Source organism: Propithecus coquereli, unplaced genomic scaffold (assembly GCF_000956105.1).
Source record: "Propithecus coquereli isolate 6110/MARCELLA unplaced genomic scaffold, Pcoq_1.0 Scaffold101, whole genome shotgun sequence".
NCBI classification, from domain to species: Eukaryota; Metazoa; Chordata; class Mammalia; order Primates; family Indriidae; genus Propithecus; species Propithecus coquereli.
Window position 1 is genome coordinate 2,055,283 of NW_012133970.1, and position 20,060 is coordinate 2,075,342.

At 40.1% G+C, this 20,060-nt stretch overlaps 1 protein-coding gene across 1 annotated transcript in view; it reads right to left on the reverse strand.

Moving 5' to 3' along the window:
• Positions 1-567: 567 nt before the first annotated feature.
• KIF4A (kinesin family member 4A) overlaps positions 568-20,060 on the reverse strand; it is a 132,238-nt gene continuing 112,745 nt past the window's right edge. The window contains exons 20-28 of the mRNA XM_012642941.1: positions 15,529-15,658; positions 13,850-14,020; positions 13,357-13,461; positions 12,095-12,172; positions 11,630-11,725; positions 10,921-11,103; positions 3,693-3,809; positions 1,608-1,730; positions 568-1,336 (exon numbers count right to left, since the gene is read on the reverse strand). Of these exons, the coding sequence (XP_012498395.1) occupies positions 1,133-1,336; positions 1,608-1,730; positions 3,693-3,809; positions 10,921-11,103; positions 11,630-11,725; positions 12,095-12,172; positions 13,357-13,461; positions 13,850-14,020; positions 15,529-15,658 (1,207 nt within the window). The 3' untranslated portion in view covers positions 568-1,132. The remainder of the gene's footprint in view (positions 1,337-1,607; positions 1,731-3,692; positions 3,810-10,920; positions 11,104-11,629; positions 11,726-12,094; positions 12,173-13,356; positions 13,462-13,849; positions 14,021-15,528; positions 15,659-20,060) is intronic.

Below are 20,060 nucleotides of genomic sequence, written 5' to 3' on the forward strand. Positions count from 1 at the left end.
CCTGGGATTAGACAGCAGTGTGGTCCCAACGCCCCTCCTACACCAAGAAATCAGGCTACAGGGCTTTAGGACCTGCTGCTGCTGGCACTCTAGAGAGTCACACAGGAGCTTGGATGTTAGATCTGGGTCCAAATCCTAGCTCTATTATTCACTGACGTTGTGACTCTAGATAAGTTACTTAACTTCTTTTGTACTCCAGTTTCCTCATCTGCAAAACAAGGACACCTATCTACCTTGAGCTGTTTTTGTGAGGGGCAAATAAAATTGTGGCAGGAACGTGGAGATGTTTAGTAAATTGATCTCTTCCTCTCAAATCTGGAGGCTAGGCAAGTTCTACAGTGGAGGTCAGGCCGCTGGCCTTACCAACATTATTCCAATTTCCTAGCGTAGCAAAACATAAAGATACAACATCATGCTCCACACTATACTCTGGGAAAGAGGGCAGCCACAAGAAGGGAGGGATGCTCGGGTACTTGCAATGAATCTCCTTAATATCTTTCCCAGAGGCTGAGGAATGCAGATTGAAATTTTATTTCTCCCTCCAGCACAGAAGGATCTTCCCGAACAGTAGATGGGCTAAGGTTTATTTACTTACTTAACATTTAAAAATAATTCATTTACTTCAGTAACATGGCAGACAATTGAACGTACTATTAGAACATTTAAAATCCAGAGAGGGTCAGGGCAAGAAAGATCCCAACCCCATTCCTAAGGTGGGGTGAGAGAGCTGAGCCGGGCCTCCATCCTAGACCAGGCTCATCCATTAAACAGAGACAACCCAGAGGTAAGAAAGCTTGGTCTCATCCCCATCGGGAGACAGCCTTAACTACTCACAAATAAGAAAGAGCTAGATTGTACTGGGGGCTGGTTTCTGATGAGTCATTAGGAAGGTCAGTTGTTCTCTCTTCAGTAGGTGGCTTAGCACACTTCTGGAGAAGAGAGAGCAGTAACCTGGGGCTGGAGACTGAGGGCCAACGTCCAACAAAGGTTACCTTCCTTTCCATAACACTCTGTCCCTTTTTTCAACAGCAAGAAACCTGAAATCCAGAGAAGTCATTACAAAAACCCCTTCTGGCTGCAACCTGAAAGCATTTTCCAGGCCAGACTGGGGGTAGAGATGATGACTCCAACTTCAGTGGGCCTCTTCTTCGATAGGGGAGCAGCCAGAGAAGAAGCTGGTATTGCTGGCCAGAGCTCGTTTCTTTTTTTTCCCTGGAGCCTTATTTTCTTGGGATTCTGTTGCTACGTGTTTCAAGTCAGGGAGGTCAAAGGAGGAGGGAACTGGGGCAGTCTTCTTTAGCAGCACCTGGTCCACATCACCCATCTCTTTCAGGATCTAGGGAGGACAGAGACAGGTATGAATAGATCTTGGAAAGGGGCAGAAGCTCAGCCCAGCCAAGCCACTGCAAATGCTTGACATACTCTCAGTAGTATGAGCTGTCCCCTAAGATTGCTCTATGAAAAAAATAAGTAAACTCTAGTCTGTGCCTGACTCCCAATTCCCAGCAAGCGGATTATACTTTTACCCCAAATGCCTTGCTCCCACTGGTCTCTGTCACAGTTAATGCAGAGAAGGACGCTAATACAGTTTTTCACTACCTGCCTACCTTGCTGTTGGGAGTGGCACAGACGGGGTTGAAGAAGCTCATTCCTGGGGTTACCTCTGTGGGATCCTCCAGTTTGAAGGAGCCTTCGGAATCCTGGGTCCGCTCAATAGTGACCAAACTATCCTAAAAATCAAGCAGACAGGCATACTATAAATTTGGCTCCCAGGGTTACAAAATAAGTCCGCTCCCCTTTGACCAGTGAGGTAACAGCTCCGAGTGTCTGATTAGTCAGTCAGTCTAAGCAAGCCTTAGGGAGGCCCTGCTTGGAGGCAGCCTCTGAAGGCAAAGGACCGGGTAGGATAGCAGCACAAGACATCTTATGAGGCAAGGTTTAAAACAAGGCCAAACCTTGGTCACTTCTTTGATTAAACTTGTCATCTCTACAATCTGCAATATCCTTTTTAGAAGCCCTATAGGGTGTTTGCCTGTATTAGTATTCCTTTCAGATAAGGAAACTGCATCGTCCAAGAAACAGAAGTTGTTCAGGTAATAAGGTGATTCTGCAGTAGAGCTTGGATTAGAATTATAGCCTGTTGTCATGGAAACAGAGCTGGATTAAGCATCAGGAAGCCTGAGGCCTAATCTTAGTTGTCATGACCAGCTGTGTAATATAAGGTGAGTTGCTTAAGCTTATCTCTGGGTCTTAGTTTACATCTCTGTAAAATGGAAGTATTGGACTAGATAAGTGGTTTTAACAATTGACATCCTAAGAGGAATCTCAAGTTGGTTGAACTTTGGTTGAAGTGGGGTTGAACAACCTCAGGCCATACCCCTCTGCCAGGAGGCACTTTCATGGAGCTCTTACATGACTCTAGAACCCAAATTGAAAAACCTTGGACATAGAGAATCCTTAAGGTCCCTGCTACTTCTACAGTTCTTAGCCTGACTTCTAGCTTGCCACTTTCGTCCTCTGATGCCTACTAACTTAGAAATCTTTGTAATAGAAGATGCAGGGAAAAACTGTTCACAGGCAAATGTTCAAGAAATGCATGATGGGCTGGGCGCGGTGGCTCACGCCTGTAATCCTAGCTCTCTGGGAGGCCAAGGCGGGCGGATTGTTTGAGCTCAGGAGTTCGAAACCAGCCTGAGCAAGAGCGAGACCCCGTCTCTACCAAAAATAGAAAGAAATTAATTGGACAACTAAAAATATATAGAAAAATTAGCCGGGCATGGTGGCGCATGCCTGTAGTCCCGGCTACTTGGGAGGCTGAGGCAGAAGGATCACTTGAGCCCAGGAGTCTGAGGTTGCTGTGAGCTAGGCTGATGCCACGGCACTCACTCTAGCCAGGACAACAAAGTGAGACTCTGTCTAAAAAAAAAAATAAATAAAAATAAATGCGTGATGAATGATCGTTAGGCTTGCTAGAATTACTGTATATCACATTGAGAACTGTAGTAATGCATGTTTTGCCATGGGCACAGGTAGGTATAAGGCAAGTACAGGGATCTGACCTGCTTGGTGCTGCTCTTCTAAGGGCACATTTTGTGTCCCTGAGTTTGCTATTCCTGTGAGTAATGTTAGGATGGCTATGTTAACTTGATTCACAACAGTGACTATTAGAAAGGCCTGGTTCCTGTGGGTCTTTTTCCAGAGCCATGGAATAGCCGGTTCCCATGGAGAGGTTCTAAGTAACTAATGTCTCAAGATGTCAGAAGGATTAACTTCCTTCTTGGAAGGAACCTGCCACCTTGGAAGCCTCAGCACGTGGCTCTTACAGTTCCAGCTAAGCCTTTGGACTAGTTTGATCCTGTATGTCTATATGCCTGTAAATGCCTGTTTTCTTGTTTCTTGTTCTGCCTCAGAAATTATACAGAAACATTGCAGCCAAGGCTGGGGGTGGGGAGCTGTATACCTGGGAATCTCCTGGGAAAACGTGTGGTTTCTGAAGGGGGCATGTGGACAGGCTAGCAGCAAGGAAGAAGGATTGAGAAATGAAATGTCTCTTTTTCTGGGTGCAGAAGGAAGGAGAAGGGTAGGAAGAGTTATGCAGGAGACTCCATGTCTCAGGATGGAAGGCAGAAAAAAGGGGTGGAAACTAGTGGGAGGTTTGAAGGGATGGTGAGAGGAAACAGCACCAATCCTACCTTGCCTTGCTGGCGGTTCCGACACTTTGTGGGGTCACAGCTGCAGTCCACGCCACAGTCTGACTTTTGCTTCCTGCATCCACACTGCTTGTTCCCACACCAGCCCTTGCAGGAGCACTGCGAAACAGATATGCAGAAAGACATATTACTAAAAGGGTTAGAAGACTAGTTTAAAGTGCCTTCCCTTGTAAGTTCCCTTATAAGCCTTTCTAGAAAACATGGACAGTTCCATCATCTTTACCAAGCTTCAGTGTCCTCAGTCCTCTCTTCTTTAGTGGAACAATAATCACCAAAAACCACCATAGGTTTACCATAGAACAAGTCTTTCCAGAAAAAATCCATTTTCTCTTTTGGATAGTATACTTGAAGGAAAGATCAGAGGGATACCATAACAATGCACGACAACTGACAAGGACTCTTATGACAATTTTATGGGAAAAGAGAAGAACTGTGAACTGGATGGTAGTATACTTAGGTATGTTTAAGGACTGAGTATAGTTGCTTGATATCTTTAGATCTACCTAACTGTACTTTCATCCAACTTACATTTCAACATTTTTCCCGCTTTGTCCTCAGTACATTTTAATAAATCACTGATGATATGAAACAAAATCCTTTCCATTTGATAGCACTGTATAGTTTTCAGAGTACTTTCATATATATAAAATACAAAATCTCATTTGAATCTCATAACCAGTCTACAAGGTAGGCATTTTTATTGGCTTTAACAATGACACAAAACTGGAAGGATGATTAAGATAACAGAATCATAATTCAAAAATATTTTGACAGTCTGGACTTATGGGCTAAAAGTAAAAAGAAAGGATACAACAAGGATAAACATAAGTTTTCTATTTAGGTTCCCTCCAAATCAGCCATATAAATACAATATGGGGGGGTAATCTAGCTTAAAAGTAGTTTGTGCAAAAAGGGCCTAGGGAATTGAGGTGTGAACAAGTTCTGTGAATCAATAGTGTTAAATGGCTGTCCAAAACCAAATGCAGTCAGGCAGAAATTTGGAGTTCAGAAAATAAGGGAGCAATCACTTCACTATATCCTGGCTTAGTTGGACCCCATGTGAAATAATGTATCCTATCTTAGGGTACCATAATATTTTCCATGCATACAAAAGCATAGAGAATAATAATTAAAAAAACCCACTCATGTCCCCACCACTCCCCTTAATAAGTAAAATGCACACATAATTGAGGTCTCCTCTGTACTCTTTCCTGATCCCATTTGCCTCCCTCCTTTCCAGGTATAAATAATCTCCTGAATTAGGTGTTTATCATTCCTATGCATGTCTTTTACCATATATGAGTTTTTGTAAAAAAAAAAAAATAGGGAATTGTCTTACATGTTTTTAAACTTCATAGAAATGGCATCTTATTATATGTTGATACATGTAGCTCCAGTTCCATCCATAAATAAATAAATAAATAAATGAATGAATAAATAGAAATTAGCTGGACAACTAAAAATATATAGAAAAAAAAATTAGCTGGGCATGGTGGCACATGCCTGTAGTCCCAGCTAACTCGGGAGGCTGAGGCAGGAGGATCGCTTGAGCCCAGGAGTTTGAGGTTGCTGTGAGCTGGGCTGATGCCACGGCACTCTAGCCTGGGCAACAGAGTGACTCTGTCCCCCCGCCCTCCCCCCAAAAAATTAAAAAAAAATAAAAAATTAAAAAAAGAGGGCATTAAACAAAAAAGAGGTGGGTGACCAGAATTATATGAAACAATGCTAAAAGAGAAATGATGGAAGAAAGTGGGATAGTTTGGCTTGGAAGAGATAGAGGTGGGAGAGCTCACAGGTTAAAGGGTTAAAGTCAGAAGAGACCTCAGTGGTCATTTAAAGCCTGATTTAATGTACGAAGCCCCTTTCTAACATCCCTGGTCTAATTATCTGAAGCTCTATTTATCCTGAGATGATAATAGTTTCTACATAACTTCTAACCACAGGACTCAATTCTGCCATCTGGAATGACATGGAATCAGTTTAACCCCACTTTTGTAGCACAGTCATTCAAAACCCTGAGGATAATTTTTACTCCCCAGTCCTCCTCTGTCCAAATCCTCTCAAAGATAAACATAGTTCCTTCAGTGATTTGCCACATGACATGGTTCCCAAGTATCCTCACCACCTCAACTATATACCAATTTGTCAAAGTTCATCTTTAATTGTGAGATCCAGAAATGACTACAACTTTCTAAATGTGCTGTGACCATTGTCAAGTGGATTGTGACAAACACTTCCCTTGTCATAGACCTTCCCTTATTATTAGTCCTATTAATGAGGCTAAAATGACAGTTGCTTTTTTTCTCTTGTCACATCTTTGTGGATTCATACTGAGTTTACAGTCAAATTCAAGCCCTTAAGTCTTTTCCATATGAGAACCATCACCTTTGTTCTGTAGCTGTGAAGGTAAAAGAAACCATGATAACATATTTTTTTTCTGATTATGAGAATAATATATATCACTTCATAAAATTTGAAAAATCAAAAACATGATTTTTAATAGTTGTGTATATTTCGTATGCGGATATGTCAATTTATTTAACCAGTCCTCTAATGTTAACTATTAAGATTGTTTGAAAGAAATTGTTCACTGTTATAATTCATCTTGCAGTGAATATCATTCTATATAATCTAAAGCATACTATGGTTGACAAGACCCTCCAAAATCTGGCCCCTTACTACCCCTCTGACTTTACCTTGTACTACACTCTCCTACTTCTTACTACACTCTAGCCACACTGGCCTTTTTAGCTGTTCCTTGAGACACCGAGCTCATTCTTGCCCTGACGTCTTTGCATTTGCTGTTGCCCTTTCCTGAAATGTTCTTCCTCTGATTCTTTTCCTGACTTGCTCTTCACTTTGTTCAGATCTCAGCTTAGATATCTCCTCCTCAGATAGGCCTCTCCCAAGCACTCTAGATTCTAAAGTGCTCTTTTCTGCCCTCCCTGCCCCCTCCTCCCAGAAAAAAAAATAAAAAAAAAATAAAGTGCTCTTTTCCCACCCCATCATTCTCTATGACTTCACTATATATTTTCTTTTCTTTTTCTCTTATCACCATCTAAAATTATTTTATTTGTTTTTCTGGTTATTGTGTGTCTCCTTTCAGAAGAATGTCAGTTTCATGAGGGCAAGGGTCTTACCTGTCTTGTTTATTGTATTCTCAGCACCTAGAAATAGTGCTAGGCACACAGGTGCTCAGAAAAGATTTGTTGAATGAATAAATCTATTTACATACCAATGACTATTTCCTTTGTATAAATTCCTATGCATATAATTACTGAGTCAAAGGATAGGACCATTTTAAAGGCTATTGACACACCTTTTCAAGTTGCCTTCCAGAAAGGTATATCAATTTACATTCCTAATAGCAATAGACAGGAATGCCCATCTTAGTCACCCTTGCCAGCACTAGACATTATGACAACAAAAAATCTTTGCTGCTTTGATTAGGTCAGGGCAAAAGATAGAGTTCTATAACATGTCCTAGGGATACCTCACCGGGATGACATCGATCCGTTGATTGCTATAGCCTGGGTATGGTCCTTTGGCCATTTACAAATTCATCTAAATGCTTCAAACATGCTCTGTTACCCTGTCCATGTTTCTCGATTTTATCCAAAGGGATACTATCATGAGAGCAGTATCTGAAGGGCTGTCTTAAAGAAAAATGATTAGACTTTTACATAGCCAAGACCCATTGGGATGATTTATAGGACAGCACATTTCAGCTAAACAAGGGAGGACTTTTTAACAATTAGTGGAATACAATGGGCTGCCCCATGAGACTGCGAGCTTTCCCCTACTAGAAGTCTTCAAGCAAGCAGAGGCTAGATAAACACCTAGTAGTGGTATTATATAATAGTCATGATAAACATGACAGATGTAGTCACATGCCACGTGCTCAAGCTGTAACTTTATCCTATTCTCTCACACGCCAGGAAGCAGATCAGAATGTCAGAAAGGAAGTGTGACTTTACCACAGACATAACTGCAAATATACATGTATGTGTGTGGGGGTGTGTATCACAACTACTGGCAACCTACCAGCATGTCTCAGCACCATAGTTGAGAAGTAATAGAGGGACTCTTTATAAAGAGTGCAAAATAGAGCCAAAAGACCTCTGGGGTTCCCTTAAGCCAGTGGTTCCCAACCCTGGCTGCACATAAGAAATCTCTGGGGAGCTTTTCAAAAAGGCCAGGTCCTACCTCAGACCAATTAAATTAGAACATCTGGGGGTGGGGTCCCAGGCTCCATGTTTAAAAGCTCTCTTGGGAATTCCAATGTGTGGCTAGGGTTGAGAACTACTGCTTTAGAGTATATAATTCTCCTAGCGCTGACTACAGTGTTACCCTGTATCTCAGAAGGATAAGATCTGGTCAAAATTTTAACATGAAGAGTAAGGTAGAGACAAGAATACCTGCTGCCTTTTTTTCTGCCAAAGGTAACAGATGAGAATATTTGTAAAATGCTTACAGTGCTTTAATAGTAATACTTATATTTTATCCTTCACAAGGTACTTTTGCATGTATTCCCTCTAACTTCTCAGATACCGCATAACATCATATAAAGGTAATATTATTAAAACCTTTTTTCTTTTTTTCTCTTTTTTCATCAACACAAGTGCTAGCCAACCATTTATACAACTTTGACTACTACTTTGACTCAAGATATTAGCCCTTGAAGGGACTTTATATGTCATCTATTATAATCTAGTCCCTCTGTTGCATAGCTAAGGAATCTGAGGCCCAGGGAGATTAAGTGACTTGCTTAAGTCACCCAATAAATCAGTGGCAAACTCAAGACTAGAATCCATGTCTATCTGCCATCTAAGTTATTACTTTTTTTACTATAGCACATGACCTACCCCTCAGCATCTCCTTAGTACATACAGGATATGTGGCTGAGTGAGGAAGCCATTAACTCTGGGCAACTCATCATTTTAGTACTTGCTGCAATCTCCTTTTTAGTTACCTAGTAATAATACCATCCTGCAACTGGGTTCAAGCAATAATAATAAAGATGGCCTTCATGCAAAGCATCAAGGTCTATAGGTAATGTGTCTACAAGCAGTCAAAACATCCATGTACTTTGAGGTTGCCAAAAGGGAGAAAGTAGATTTTAGGCCAACTTGCTCCCCTTAAAATCCAGTTATATTCACCTCCCAAATTATAAAATTGTGGGAAAAGCCTAGAAAAGAATCATCTCTCATTGCTTTAGAAATAAGATTTATCACTGATAGCAAATATTATTTACTTGCAATATTTTCTGTACTTCTATATTTCCCTTTTAAGCTTAGAGCAACAGTGCTATAATACATCAAGCTTTCCTTGAGGACAAGTATACTCATTTGCTTCACATTTGGAAACTCCTTTCCAGAGGTTTTAGGCCCTCTGCCATTTGTTTCTGTGTGTACTTCTCAACTCTGCCTCCTATTATTAATACTTAACTGACCTTTTAATCTACATTCAGCTCACGCTCTCCACTTCAACCACAGTAGAGCATCCATAAATGCTTCTCAAGCAAATGAAAGACAGACACGTTCTGCCCTATTTTCTCCAAGTGTCCGAACCCTGTTTCGCTACCATTTTCAAGTCTTTGCAATATGCTATTTATTGTGCCAGAAATGTTCTCCCAGTTGCTTCCCAGACTTTATTTCCCATTTCGTCTTATAATGTAGCAATCGTCACTTCTTTCGTGGCATCTTCCTAAACTATACCTCCTTGGTTTGGCTTTATAGTCACTCTTAAAAACCTTGGTCCTTGCCAGCCAGAGTGGCTCATGCCTATAATCCCAGCACTTTGGGAGGCTGAAGTGAGAGGATCACTTGAGGCCAGGAGTTCAAGACCAACCTGGGCAACATAGTGAGACCATGTCTTTACAAAACACAAACAAACAAAAAATTAGCTGGTTATGGTGGCATGCCTGTAGTCCCAGCTACTTTGGAGGCTGAGGCAGGAGGATGCTTTGAGCCCAGGAGTTTGAGTTTACAGTAAACTATGATTGCACCATAGCATTCCGGCTTGGGCAACAGAGAAAGACCCTGTCTCTGAACAAAACAAAATAAAAAATACCCTCAGTCCATTTCTCTGAGATGAATATGCTGAGGTTCTATAGTATGCTTCTATTCTTTGGCTTGTTTTCCCATTAGATTATAAACTCTCTCAGGCTGAGTTCTTAGTTCAACTCTGAACGCATGAAATATTGCATTCCTGATGACTATGACTGACCACCATGGCTGTCTATACCTTGTGACTTGCTTTGCTCTGGTGTTGTGGCTTTACAAGGCTTAGTTCCCCATATGGTGAACTATTAGCTAATCAAATACAGAAACTTTCTAGGAAACCAGCTAAGGTAATTTGTGAACTGTTTCTTTAAGTGGAATGTGGCTACAGGGCACAGTTGAGGTAGTGGTGGTGAACTGTAGTGTCTGGGAAGTTAATGTTTCAATGTAAAACATTTAGGTTTGATAATTATGTAGGACTATCATTGTGTAAGTAAATAAAGCATGCCTAAGTCAGATTGTTCCTAACTAGCCTTAACTTGATGTGTTTGATCTTAATTATTAGCTTTTCCTGTAATTCCCTTTGCCCCTTAGCCTAGTGAGCAAAATCACTTTAGTGGGCAAGGAAGATAGAGTACCCACTTAGCTTCAGGTCTGTAGTTTTTACTGACATGACCATGGTGTGGTGGAAACAAACTCGATTTGGAGTCAGAATATTTGGTTTCAAGTCCTGACTGTCACTTCGTTTTATGACAAGGTTGTTTCCCTTCTATGGGTTTTAGTCCCATCTGTAAAATGCAAATAATAAATACCTCACTGGATTTTTTTGTGATGATTAAAAGACATACCGTATGAGAATGGTTTGTAAACTGTAAAGTGCTATAAGAATATGAAGCATTGTTATGGTCACTTTGGAATGAGCCTCAATGAAATGGTATGGCATACTACCTATTCAGACCGGAAAGAACCTGAAAACACGAAGAGAGCCAACCTGCACACTCAGGCAGCCCTCTATACTGCCCCAGGTTCTACACAGAGTTGGCCCAAAAGCCACCCCATAGTGGAGTCTTTGAATGGGATCCAAAGTGTCCTTTGAATGGAATCCAAAGGATAGGGGGCCGGCGCATTCCTAGATTCAGAAAGCTATCCCAGCGGCAGCGAATATTAACGGTTAGAACTTCTGACAGAGTTGAAGAGCTAGATCCTACCCCTTGGACGTTCTTCCTGGACACCTTAACTAATTTTGTTGGCTTCCATTCCTCATCATCCCCATCATCACCGTCACCATCATCATCCTCATGCTCATTCACAGAATGCTCCGAATAATATTTTAGATCCTCAATGTCCATGGTTTGCTCGAGGAACTTTTCTTTAACACGAGAAGGTTTTGGCTTAAAAAAAAAGTTTGGAACATTTATTTAATAAAAATTTTAAAAATACATATGCATAATATCTTCTCAGTAGCTGTTGCCAGGCATACTCTCAAAGCAGAGGTTTCAGACTCCCTCAAATATACCCCACTTGGCTTTACCAATCAGAAGAAAACCTGCTTTAGCCTTTGGCTTCACAGTCTTTGAAGGGACAGAAACTGAAGGCTGACCAATCTGAGGGAGGAAGGGAGAACTCATGATAGGATGAGATAAGTATCTTTGGATGGACAGCTGAACATTATTGTTCTTTTCTCCTGTTCCTCCTCCTCAGTTGTGTTAGATAATGTCTAACACATTAGTCAGCCTTCTGAGGAGGGAGAATGCCTATTTTCCTTAGGATCGTATTGTAGTTTTATCTAGGACTCCAGGGAAAATTGAGACGCTAGAATTTGGGATTTTAACTCTCAATCTCTTAAAAAAGGTGATTTTAGCACACTCGCCCCAAATCTGGGCTATGCAAAGGTATCCCAGGCACTGAGCATATTACCTTAGGTGGGATATATTCAAAAGAAGAGTCTGGAGATAGAAGGGTAACCTTAGGAAGATGTTTCTGTCTGCTGGCTACTTGGAGGAGGGTCAGTTTCTATTTGAAAAAAAAGAGACAAAGTGTATAAATGCAAAGCAGCTTCTGGGAGTGCTCATGGCTAAAACACAAAGATTCTAGACCTAAGCTAGCTCAATTTTAAACCACAGTACAGTGAGGCAGGGTTACAGTAGAGTAGGTTGAAGGGCTCCCACTTTCCAACATCAGTAATGTTAGATTCAGAAAAGGGCAAATTTTAAAACTTGTGTTTACACCACTTTGAAATGTATACAATTATATCACGTGGAAACTCAAAGTAGACCTCATAAAATAGAGCCAAGTCACCATACTGAGGGTTGTTCCCAAGAGCTAGTCTCGGTAGCAACAGGGCCTTCCAGGGCTCGTCAAGTGAATGGGAAACTGTATTACCTGTCTGATGATTTCATTCTGTTGGAGAAGCTGCTGATTTTGCTCACAAACTTCTCGCATCTTTTCAAGTTCTTCATCCTATTTCCAGATAGTGCAGTGATATGTGGGGTTATTTTGGGCCTTACATGTGGGTTACCAAACAACTCACATAGATGAAAACACACTGCTGCCAAGTTGCTGGCAGCAGATGGTTTTTGCACAGCAGGCATTGGCACCCAGAAAGATGTCTGAGTCCCAGTTCCTAGGTACCCTGAATGCCATTTCTATTCCGATGCTCCCCAGCAGCTCTGACCACACTTGTAGGGACCATGGGCTCTGTCCTAAAAGCCTTCTTTATTCTTTTCCATTCTCTAGCTTCATATCCCCTTTCACCTCAGGATGCTGATTAAGAAACCCACAGAAAATTAGTTCTGTTCCCTTGAAGTCTATAGATGCTTCTGTTCACCTTTCTCAGCATAGACTAGGCAGTTTATTTGCCACTCTCATGAACTTAATTAAACTTTCTGGCACTTAAGACAACCAGATTCATGTATACAACCTTAAGTAGCTTGGTTATGTCTTAGATGGGAGGTGCCGAGGAAACTGGTGGGTCAGGAAAAAGATTCTAAGCTGCACTAAAGTAGTGCTCCAACATGTTACTAAAGGGTGTGGTGTTCCCAGCCTCTAGAAGAATTTTAGACCCCAGGCATTTCACAAACATGTCAGGTCTCAGCTCAGAAGAACAAGTTCAGAAAGATAGACTTGGCCTTTTTGTCCCCTCCCTCTCTTTCCTGCCACAATGGGTCCAGTTGTCATCTGTGGCGTATGTATCTCACTCTGTAAACCTATATCTTGCTCTTGCTCTACAATCCTATCTTGCTCTCCTCAATAAATCTCATTTTGATGCTTGCCTAAAAAAATAAAAGAAAAGAAAGATAGAGCTGAATGTCCCTAGGATGCTAAGTAACTACTGGATGATTTCACTTCCTCAACTCTTCAGAGCTCGAGGTTGAGGAAAAGAACCAGGAGGCCTCAAAGTCTGGTATGGAGTATTTACTTTTGTTTTGGTACCAAAAATGAGGTTATTCCTACGTGTGGCTATACTCTAAGTGCCACCAACCTGACCAAATAGAGCCAAAAGACAGTAGAGGCTACCATTATAAACTTTTTTTTTTTTTAGCACTGAATTACTCTTTGCCACAAGTACAATGATCTAAATGAGACTGGATTCTCAGTCAGGCCTATGAAACCCATCTCTGAGGACCTCTCCCTTGTTATCAAACCTGACACTTCAGTGTGTTCAACAGCTGCTGTTCCTTTTCGCTGACTGACTCCTCTAGCTCCTCTGCTATTTGCCTTTGTTGCAGTTGGCTGAGAAGGTACAGCACCTAGAGAAAGACACAACCCAGTGGGAAGTATCAAAGAACAAGGGTAAAAGGAATTTTGACTTAGTTGAAGCAGTGATCCAGGTGACTTTTGTGATTTAGAAGTAAAACCATTATCTTTTGTTCTCACAGCTTGAAGGAGTAAGCATAGCACCGATGTTTCTCAGCATGTTAATGTTAGTATTCAAGTTGGAGGCTAACAGAGATTGTCACTGGTATGTGTAAACTTAGACAAGTCACTTGTCTGTTTCAGGTTTCTTCATATTTGCAAAATTTGGAAAAAACCACATGGCCTTTCGAAGGAAACTTCATATCCCCACTACATTTTTTAACTAACAACAAAAGACAATGCTAGTTTCTCTGTAAAGCTTCTTGGCTTGCTAGAGTTTACCTTCTCTTGGTGCTGTTGCTCCACTCTGACCAGCTCAGCTTGTAACTCTGTCTCTATCTCAGCAAAATGATTTCGTTCCTCAAACAACATCTTCTGCATGTCAGCACAGCTGGCCTTGCTCTGTTTCAGGCTGCTTTCAAGCTTGCTGACCTGTATTTTGGAGGAGACCAGCTGGAAGGGATAAAAGAAGATCAGTTTATTTGGAAAATGACAACCTTCCTCCCTCCCCCATTCATTAGGTAGGAAAATGTTAGCTTTCTTGAAATGGTCTGAGACAAGTTCCTCCATGTCTAAGTTCATTCTTATTTTTTCATGTCATATAGATTCTAACATTGAATAGTAACAACACTACTGTTCAATTCCCAGGCCAAGAGTCCTTATTTCTGCTGAGATACATGTCTTGGGGCTAGAAGCCACCGCTAAGGTCATTTTATTTCTTGCTCTGCCTCAAGGCAAGAGTAAACCTAACACAAACAGTATCTGACAACTCCAAATTCTGATATTTAAGAAGTTCTTCCTTAATTTTAAAGAGAAATCCACAGGACACACCCTTATGGCTAATTATGTCCCATTTCAGAATGTCTGTATTCACATGTCAGAACTCGCAGACACATTAGCTGAGAATGCAGATCTGGCTTTTCAGGCTACATTGATATCCTATGCTGGCCTAATTTTACTTTCACTACTAGCCCAAATGGTGAATATTGTAAATATCAGTGTTCACAAACTAATCAGAATTTCCTTAGTGGAACAAATCTGCTAACCCAACACAAAAATGTACAAAGGGTAACACTGTTCAAACTTCCGGATTTGGAGTTTGTACGTTTGTCTTGAGTGAAAATGCCTCAATTGCCAGAGGTGATCAACTTTCATTCCTCTTATGACAATGTAAGATGACATATAATTTTAAGGTAGTGAAGATGGCTTTACCTTAAAACGAATCTTTTTTTTTTTTCTTTATACAGGGTCTTGTTCTCTCGCCTGGGCTAGAGTGCAGTGGCATCATCATACCTCACTGCAACCTCAAGCTCCTGGCCTCAAGTGATCCTCCTGTCTCAGCCTCCCAAGTAGCTGGGACTACAGGCATGTGTCACCACACCCAGCTAACTTTTCTTTTCTTTTTTTTTTTTGGTAGAGATGGGATGTTACTCGTGCTCAGACTGGTCTCAAATTCCTGGCCTCAAGCAATCCTCCTGCCTCGGCCTACCAAAGTGCTAGGATAACACGCACGAGCCACCGTGCCCAGCCTTAAAATGAATTTTTGTGTCAAAAGATGCTTAGGTTTTCCCTTTTCTAGATTGTATCTTAAACTTTTTGAATATACATCTCATAGGTGTTTTAGAAAGTAGTACAATATAATAGTTTATGTTTAGCCAGTGACCCACTATGGCATCCTGGTCTTTTCCTAATAACAACAGCTAACATTTATTGAGTGCTTGCTATATGCCAGGCACAATGGATATCAATTTGCAAGTCATATTATATTTTCGTAAGTGACTGGCCTGTAGTTGCTTACATGAACCTTTACCCACTAAATCCTCTCTCTAATTAATGTTAGTGTCATTGAGATTTCTACTATGAAAAGTGGCAATAACACTATGACAGTATTCCAAGGTTAACATCTTATTTCAACCTACACAACCGGACTCCTAATTGCTGGTAGGAAGAGTGATGTTTACCTCTCCAATTAAATATTTCAGGGCACACTTGGCTTCCAGAATGGTAGCAATATTCTCCCACCGTTGTTTTGACCTGTCTTCACTTTCTGCATCCAGCAGCTTCTGCTGTAGGTCAGCAATCTGAGCACTCCTTCAGGGAAAGAAACAGTGAGCCTTATTGTGAGTAGCCTCAACATCAAGGAGAAGGGGGAAGAGCTCTAAGGAGAAACTTCAAATAATTTTATAGATGGAGCTATTAGTTAAATATCATTTGAACAATGGTTGAGTCATCCAGTTAGGATTTTATATAGTATCTCAAATCCTGTTACAAAGGGACTCCAAGAGACTATCCAAATGGTTTTATTTTATTAAATTTTGGTTGAAATAAATGGGTCATATGGTGGGACTTAGAAAGATTTATTATAGTAAGGCTTTTATTGTAGGGGATTGACTATAATATAACTTTGTCTTGAGGCCATATAGGCTCAGACTGTGATATAGTGGCCCACCCATGTAAGGATAAGATTCAGACTGGAGAAGGAAAAATCTCAAAAGAACAAACAGATAGCTGCTCTTTGATAGAAGCAAATACCAAACTGACACGTATGGCTGGTATTGTGAGAGGTTATGTTGAAGTACTTGCCACAGGACCAAGACATTTCTAAGAAAAGTATTTATTCTAATCCTGGTTATAGCTTCCCGATCAAGTAGGGTCTTTCTGATGTAGTATCGCCTAGTAGACCAAGGTCTGCACAATATTTCAGTTTCATTAATAGCTTTCTTCTCAAATTTGTTCTGTGTATAATGAGAGGGAACATACCAGCATGTGCTTAATATGCAGTGCTATGTTAGGTACTATAAGGAAGATGGTTATAACATTAATCTAAGACTGCAGTTCTCAAATTTTGAGGGCTCAGGACCCCTTTACATTCTTCAAAATTACTGAGCACCTCTGAGAAATTCTATTCACATGTGTTATACCTATAGATATTTATAATACTAGAAAGTAAAACTGAGAACAATTTAAATATTTATTAATTCACTTAAAAATAACAAGACCATTATACGTTAACATTATTTTAAAAAAATAACATTTTTCAAAACAAAATAATTTAGTGAGATGAATGGAATTATTTTACATTTTTGTGAATTTCTGTAATGTCTGGTTTAGTTGAAGACAGCTGAATTCTCACATCTCCCTCTGCATTCAATCTTTTGTGATATGTTGTTCTAGCTGACGTAAATGAAGACAATCTGGCCTCACACAGACATGCAGATGGAAAAGGGAGGAGTATTTTAATAGCCTTTTCAGATAATTGTGGACAGTCTTCTTTGATACTACACCAAAATGCAACAAGTGGTAGTTCCTTAAAAGTTAGTTGCAATGTGGAATCTGAAACTATTATTAATAAACTTTTTGTACTCTTATATTAAAATTCATTGGTCTACCTTGCAATCTGAATGGATCTTTTATATACATGATTCTATAACATGTCATCTGGATCTTTTATATACATGATTCTATAACATGTCATCTGGACAGTATTAGTCCACTGAGTCATGCAGATCCTCCAAATGTTAATACATTTCATTATATATTAAAAAATACTTGCTAACATCACTACTGATCTTATCAGAAAAATTATGAAAAACTGTCAAGTTCATGGTGGCAGATACAAGTTTTCCAAAATTTAAAATTGCTTCAAAGCTCAAATTTTATCTTTGGTAACAAACATTGTCCATTGTTTTCCTTAAAGCAACAGACTCACTCTGTTTATTTCTGAGAAAATGTCTGCCAAAGTAACCAAGTCTGCATGACCATAGTTTGTCTGTCAGTTGTTCATTCAAGTAAAAATGATGTTCTGTGAAAAAAGAGGCCTGTTGGGCTCACACCTCAAACAGTCACATAATGCTTTTCTTTTCTTTTCTTTTTTTTTTTTTGTTTTTTTGAGACAGAGTCTTACTCTGTTGTCCAGGCCACAAACTCCTGGAGTCAAGCGATGCTCCTGCCTCAGCCTCCTGAGTAGCTGGGACTACAGGTGTGCGCCACCATATCCAGCTAATTTTTTCTATATATTTTTAGTTGTCCAGCTAATTTCTTTCTATTTTCAGTAGAGACGGGGTCTGACTCTTGCTCAGGCTGGTCTTGAACTCCTGAGCTCAAATGATCCTCCAGCCTTGGCCTCCCAGAGTGCGAGGATTACAGGTATGAGCCACTGCGCCCAGCCCATAATGCTTTTCTTAAGACAACCATTATATTCAACATGCAGCAGAAGTGCCTGTTGTGTTCTTCCCATTTCATTACATAGGATATTAAAAAGACATGAACTTCAGGGTCAAGATTTAATAAAATTAACAATTTTTACTGCTTTATCAAAGCCACTCTTAATTAAGACTGGCTTTTTTTTTTTTTTAAACTGAGAGTGTGTAGTGGTGAAGCATACAATGACTACTGACTCAGGTTGGTGCCACTGCTTTCATTCTACCTAGGGTGTCAGCAGTTTAGTCTGCTATTGCTTTTGCGCTATCAGTGCAAATGTCAACATAGTAAACAGACAAATAATTTCTTAATATTATTATGAAAATAGGTTTGACTGCTTGGACTCCCTGAAAGGCTCCTGGAGACTCCAGGGGTCTGCACACTTTGAGAACCCTGGTCTAATGTGTAGTCCTTTCCCTCAACAAGCTTAAAATTTGTCTTTAGATTTACAAAACTAAAACATAAAATAATAAACAAATACAAAGATAACATGTCATCTGTAGCACATAATTGAGTATAATAAGTTCTGCAAGATTTTAGAGAAGGGGAAGATTAGTGAGGGATGAAGTGTCAGGCAAAGCTTCTGGAAGAGGTGGTACAGAACACTTCAGAATAATCATCTGTCATTGGCCCTTTCCTATCTTCTCTGACAATTCATGTCCCTTATCTATTTCAAAATTTAGTTTAAGTCTCATCAACTTTAGGAAAATTTCCCTAATTAAACTCACCTCTGTCTAATTCCGTTGACTTAGCACCTGCCCTACATTTACATAATCATTTACTTGTGCATGTGGTATACAGGTAAATGTTTAACAGCAAGCACTTTAAAAGCCAGCTGTGATTTGTACCTTTTCTGTGGTGTAAATACTCTCACCATAACCAATTCTAAGTCATCAATGGTTTAAGACATTACTGAAATCTTTTTTTTTTATTTCAGCATATTATGGGGGTACAGATGTTCAGGTTACGTGTGTTGCCCTTGGTTCCCACACCCAAGTCCGTGTTTCAAATATTGTCCATCCTTCGGGTAGTGTGCATTGCACTCCTTGTGTATACAAATACCAGTCCCCATTACTGAAATCTTAACAAATGATTCTAGCATACCACTATGAGTAATTATACTATTTCCACCTGACAGCAAAGATAATGCCATCATTCTTTCTGTATGTCCCATTTGTATCCAGTGCAGCACAAAGCAGGAACTCAAATGTTGAGTGATTTACAGATGTATCCAAAGATAAACATCTAGTATGTATCGCTAAAACCAAATTAAATGATCCCCAGGTCTTCTGGAAAATAAAGTTCTATTATCCTAAGACACTATAAAGTTTCTGTCAAAGTTCTGTTCCTTCTAGATTTTCTAAACGGCTTAAGAGACAATAACAGTGATTAGAGAGGCTGTGTGGCATAATTTCTGGTCTTAGAGCCAGGAAGAGGGAGAGAAGGGCATTCAGTGAGCATCTCTAGTATGCCGAGTACTGTGGTATGCACCTAACTAATCTCATTTACTGTTCGTGATAACTTTACTTGTATGTTATATGATATTTCTTTTGTTAATGATCTCTGAAGTTCTCCTGTGTGGTTGCTCTTCTATTATCATTTCTTGGGTGCCTCTAAAATTCTGTTCTTAGTTCTACATTTCAGAGATACTACTACATCAAAAACTGTAGTGTATTGTAAAGAGCATGGACATTGGAATTAGAGCGGGTCTTGAATCCCAGCTCTGTTGTTAGCCAGTTAATATCTTTCGCAAATTTCTTAAGATCGCTGAACTTCATTTTAGATCTCTAAAGTGAGAATAATTATACTTACCTCACGGGGTGTCAAAGAAACTGAATGAGAAAATGTATCTAACATGTCTAGTGAAACGTCCAATTCAAAAAATTGTTATTTTCTTTTGTTTTTCCACCATCACAAAGCTTTTGAAAAACCAGCTTTTGAATCACTGGATTGATAGTTTTCCTCTTTTTTTTTTTTAAGAGACAGGGTCTTGCTCTGTTGTCCAGGCTGGAATACAGTGGTGTGATCATAGCTCGCTGCAGCCTCTAAATCCTAGGTTCAAGTGATCCTCCCACCTCAGCCTCCTGAGTAGCTGGGACTACCAGCACACGTTACCATGCCTGGCTAATTTAAAAAAAAATTATTTTGTAGAGATGGGGTCTCACTATGCTGCCCAGGCTGGTCTCGAATTCCTGACCTGAAGTGATCCTCCCACCTTGGCATCCCAAAATGTTGGGATTATAGGCATGAGCCACTGTGCTTGGCCAATGAGTTCTTTTTTTTTTTTTTTTTT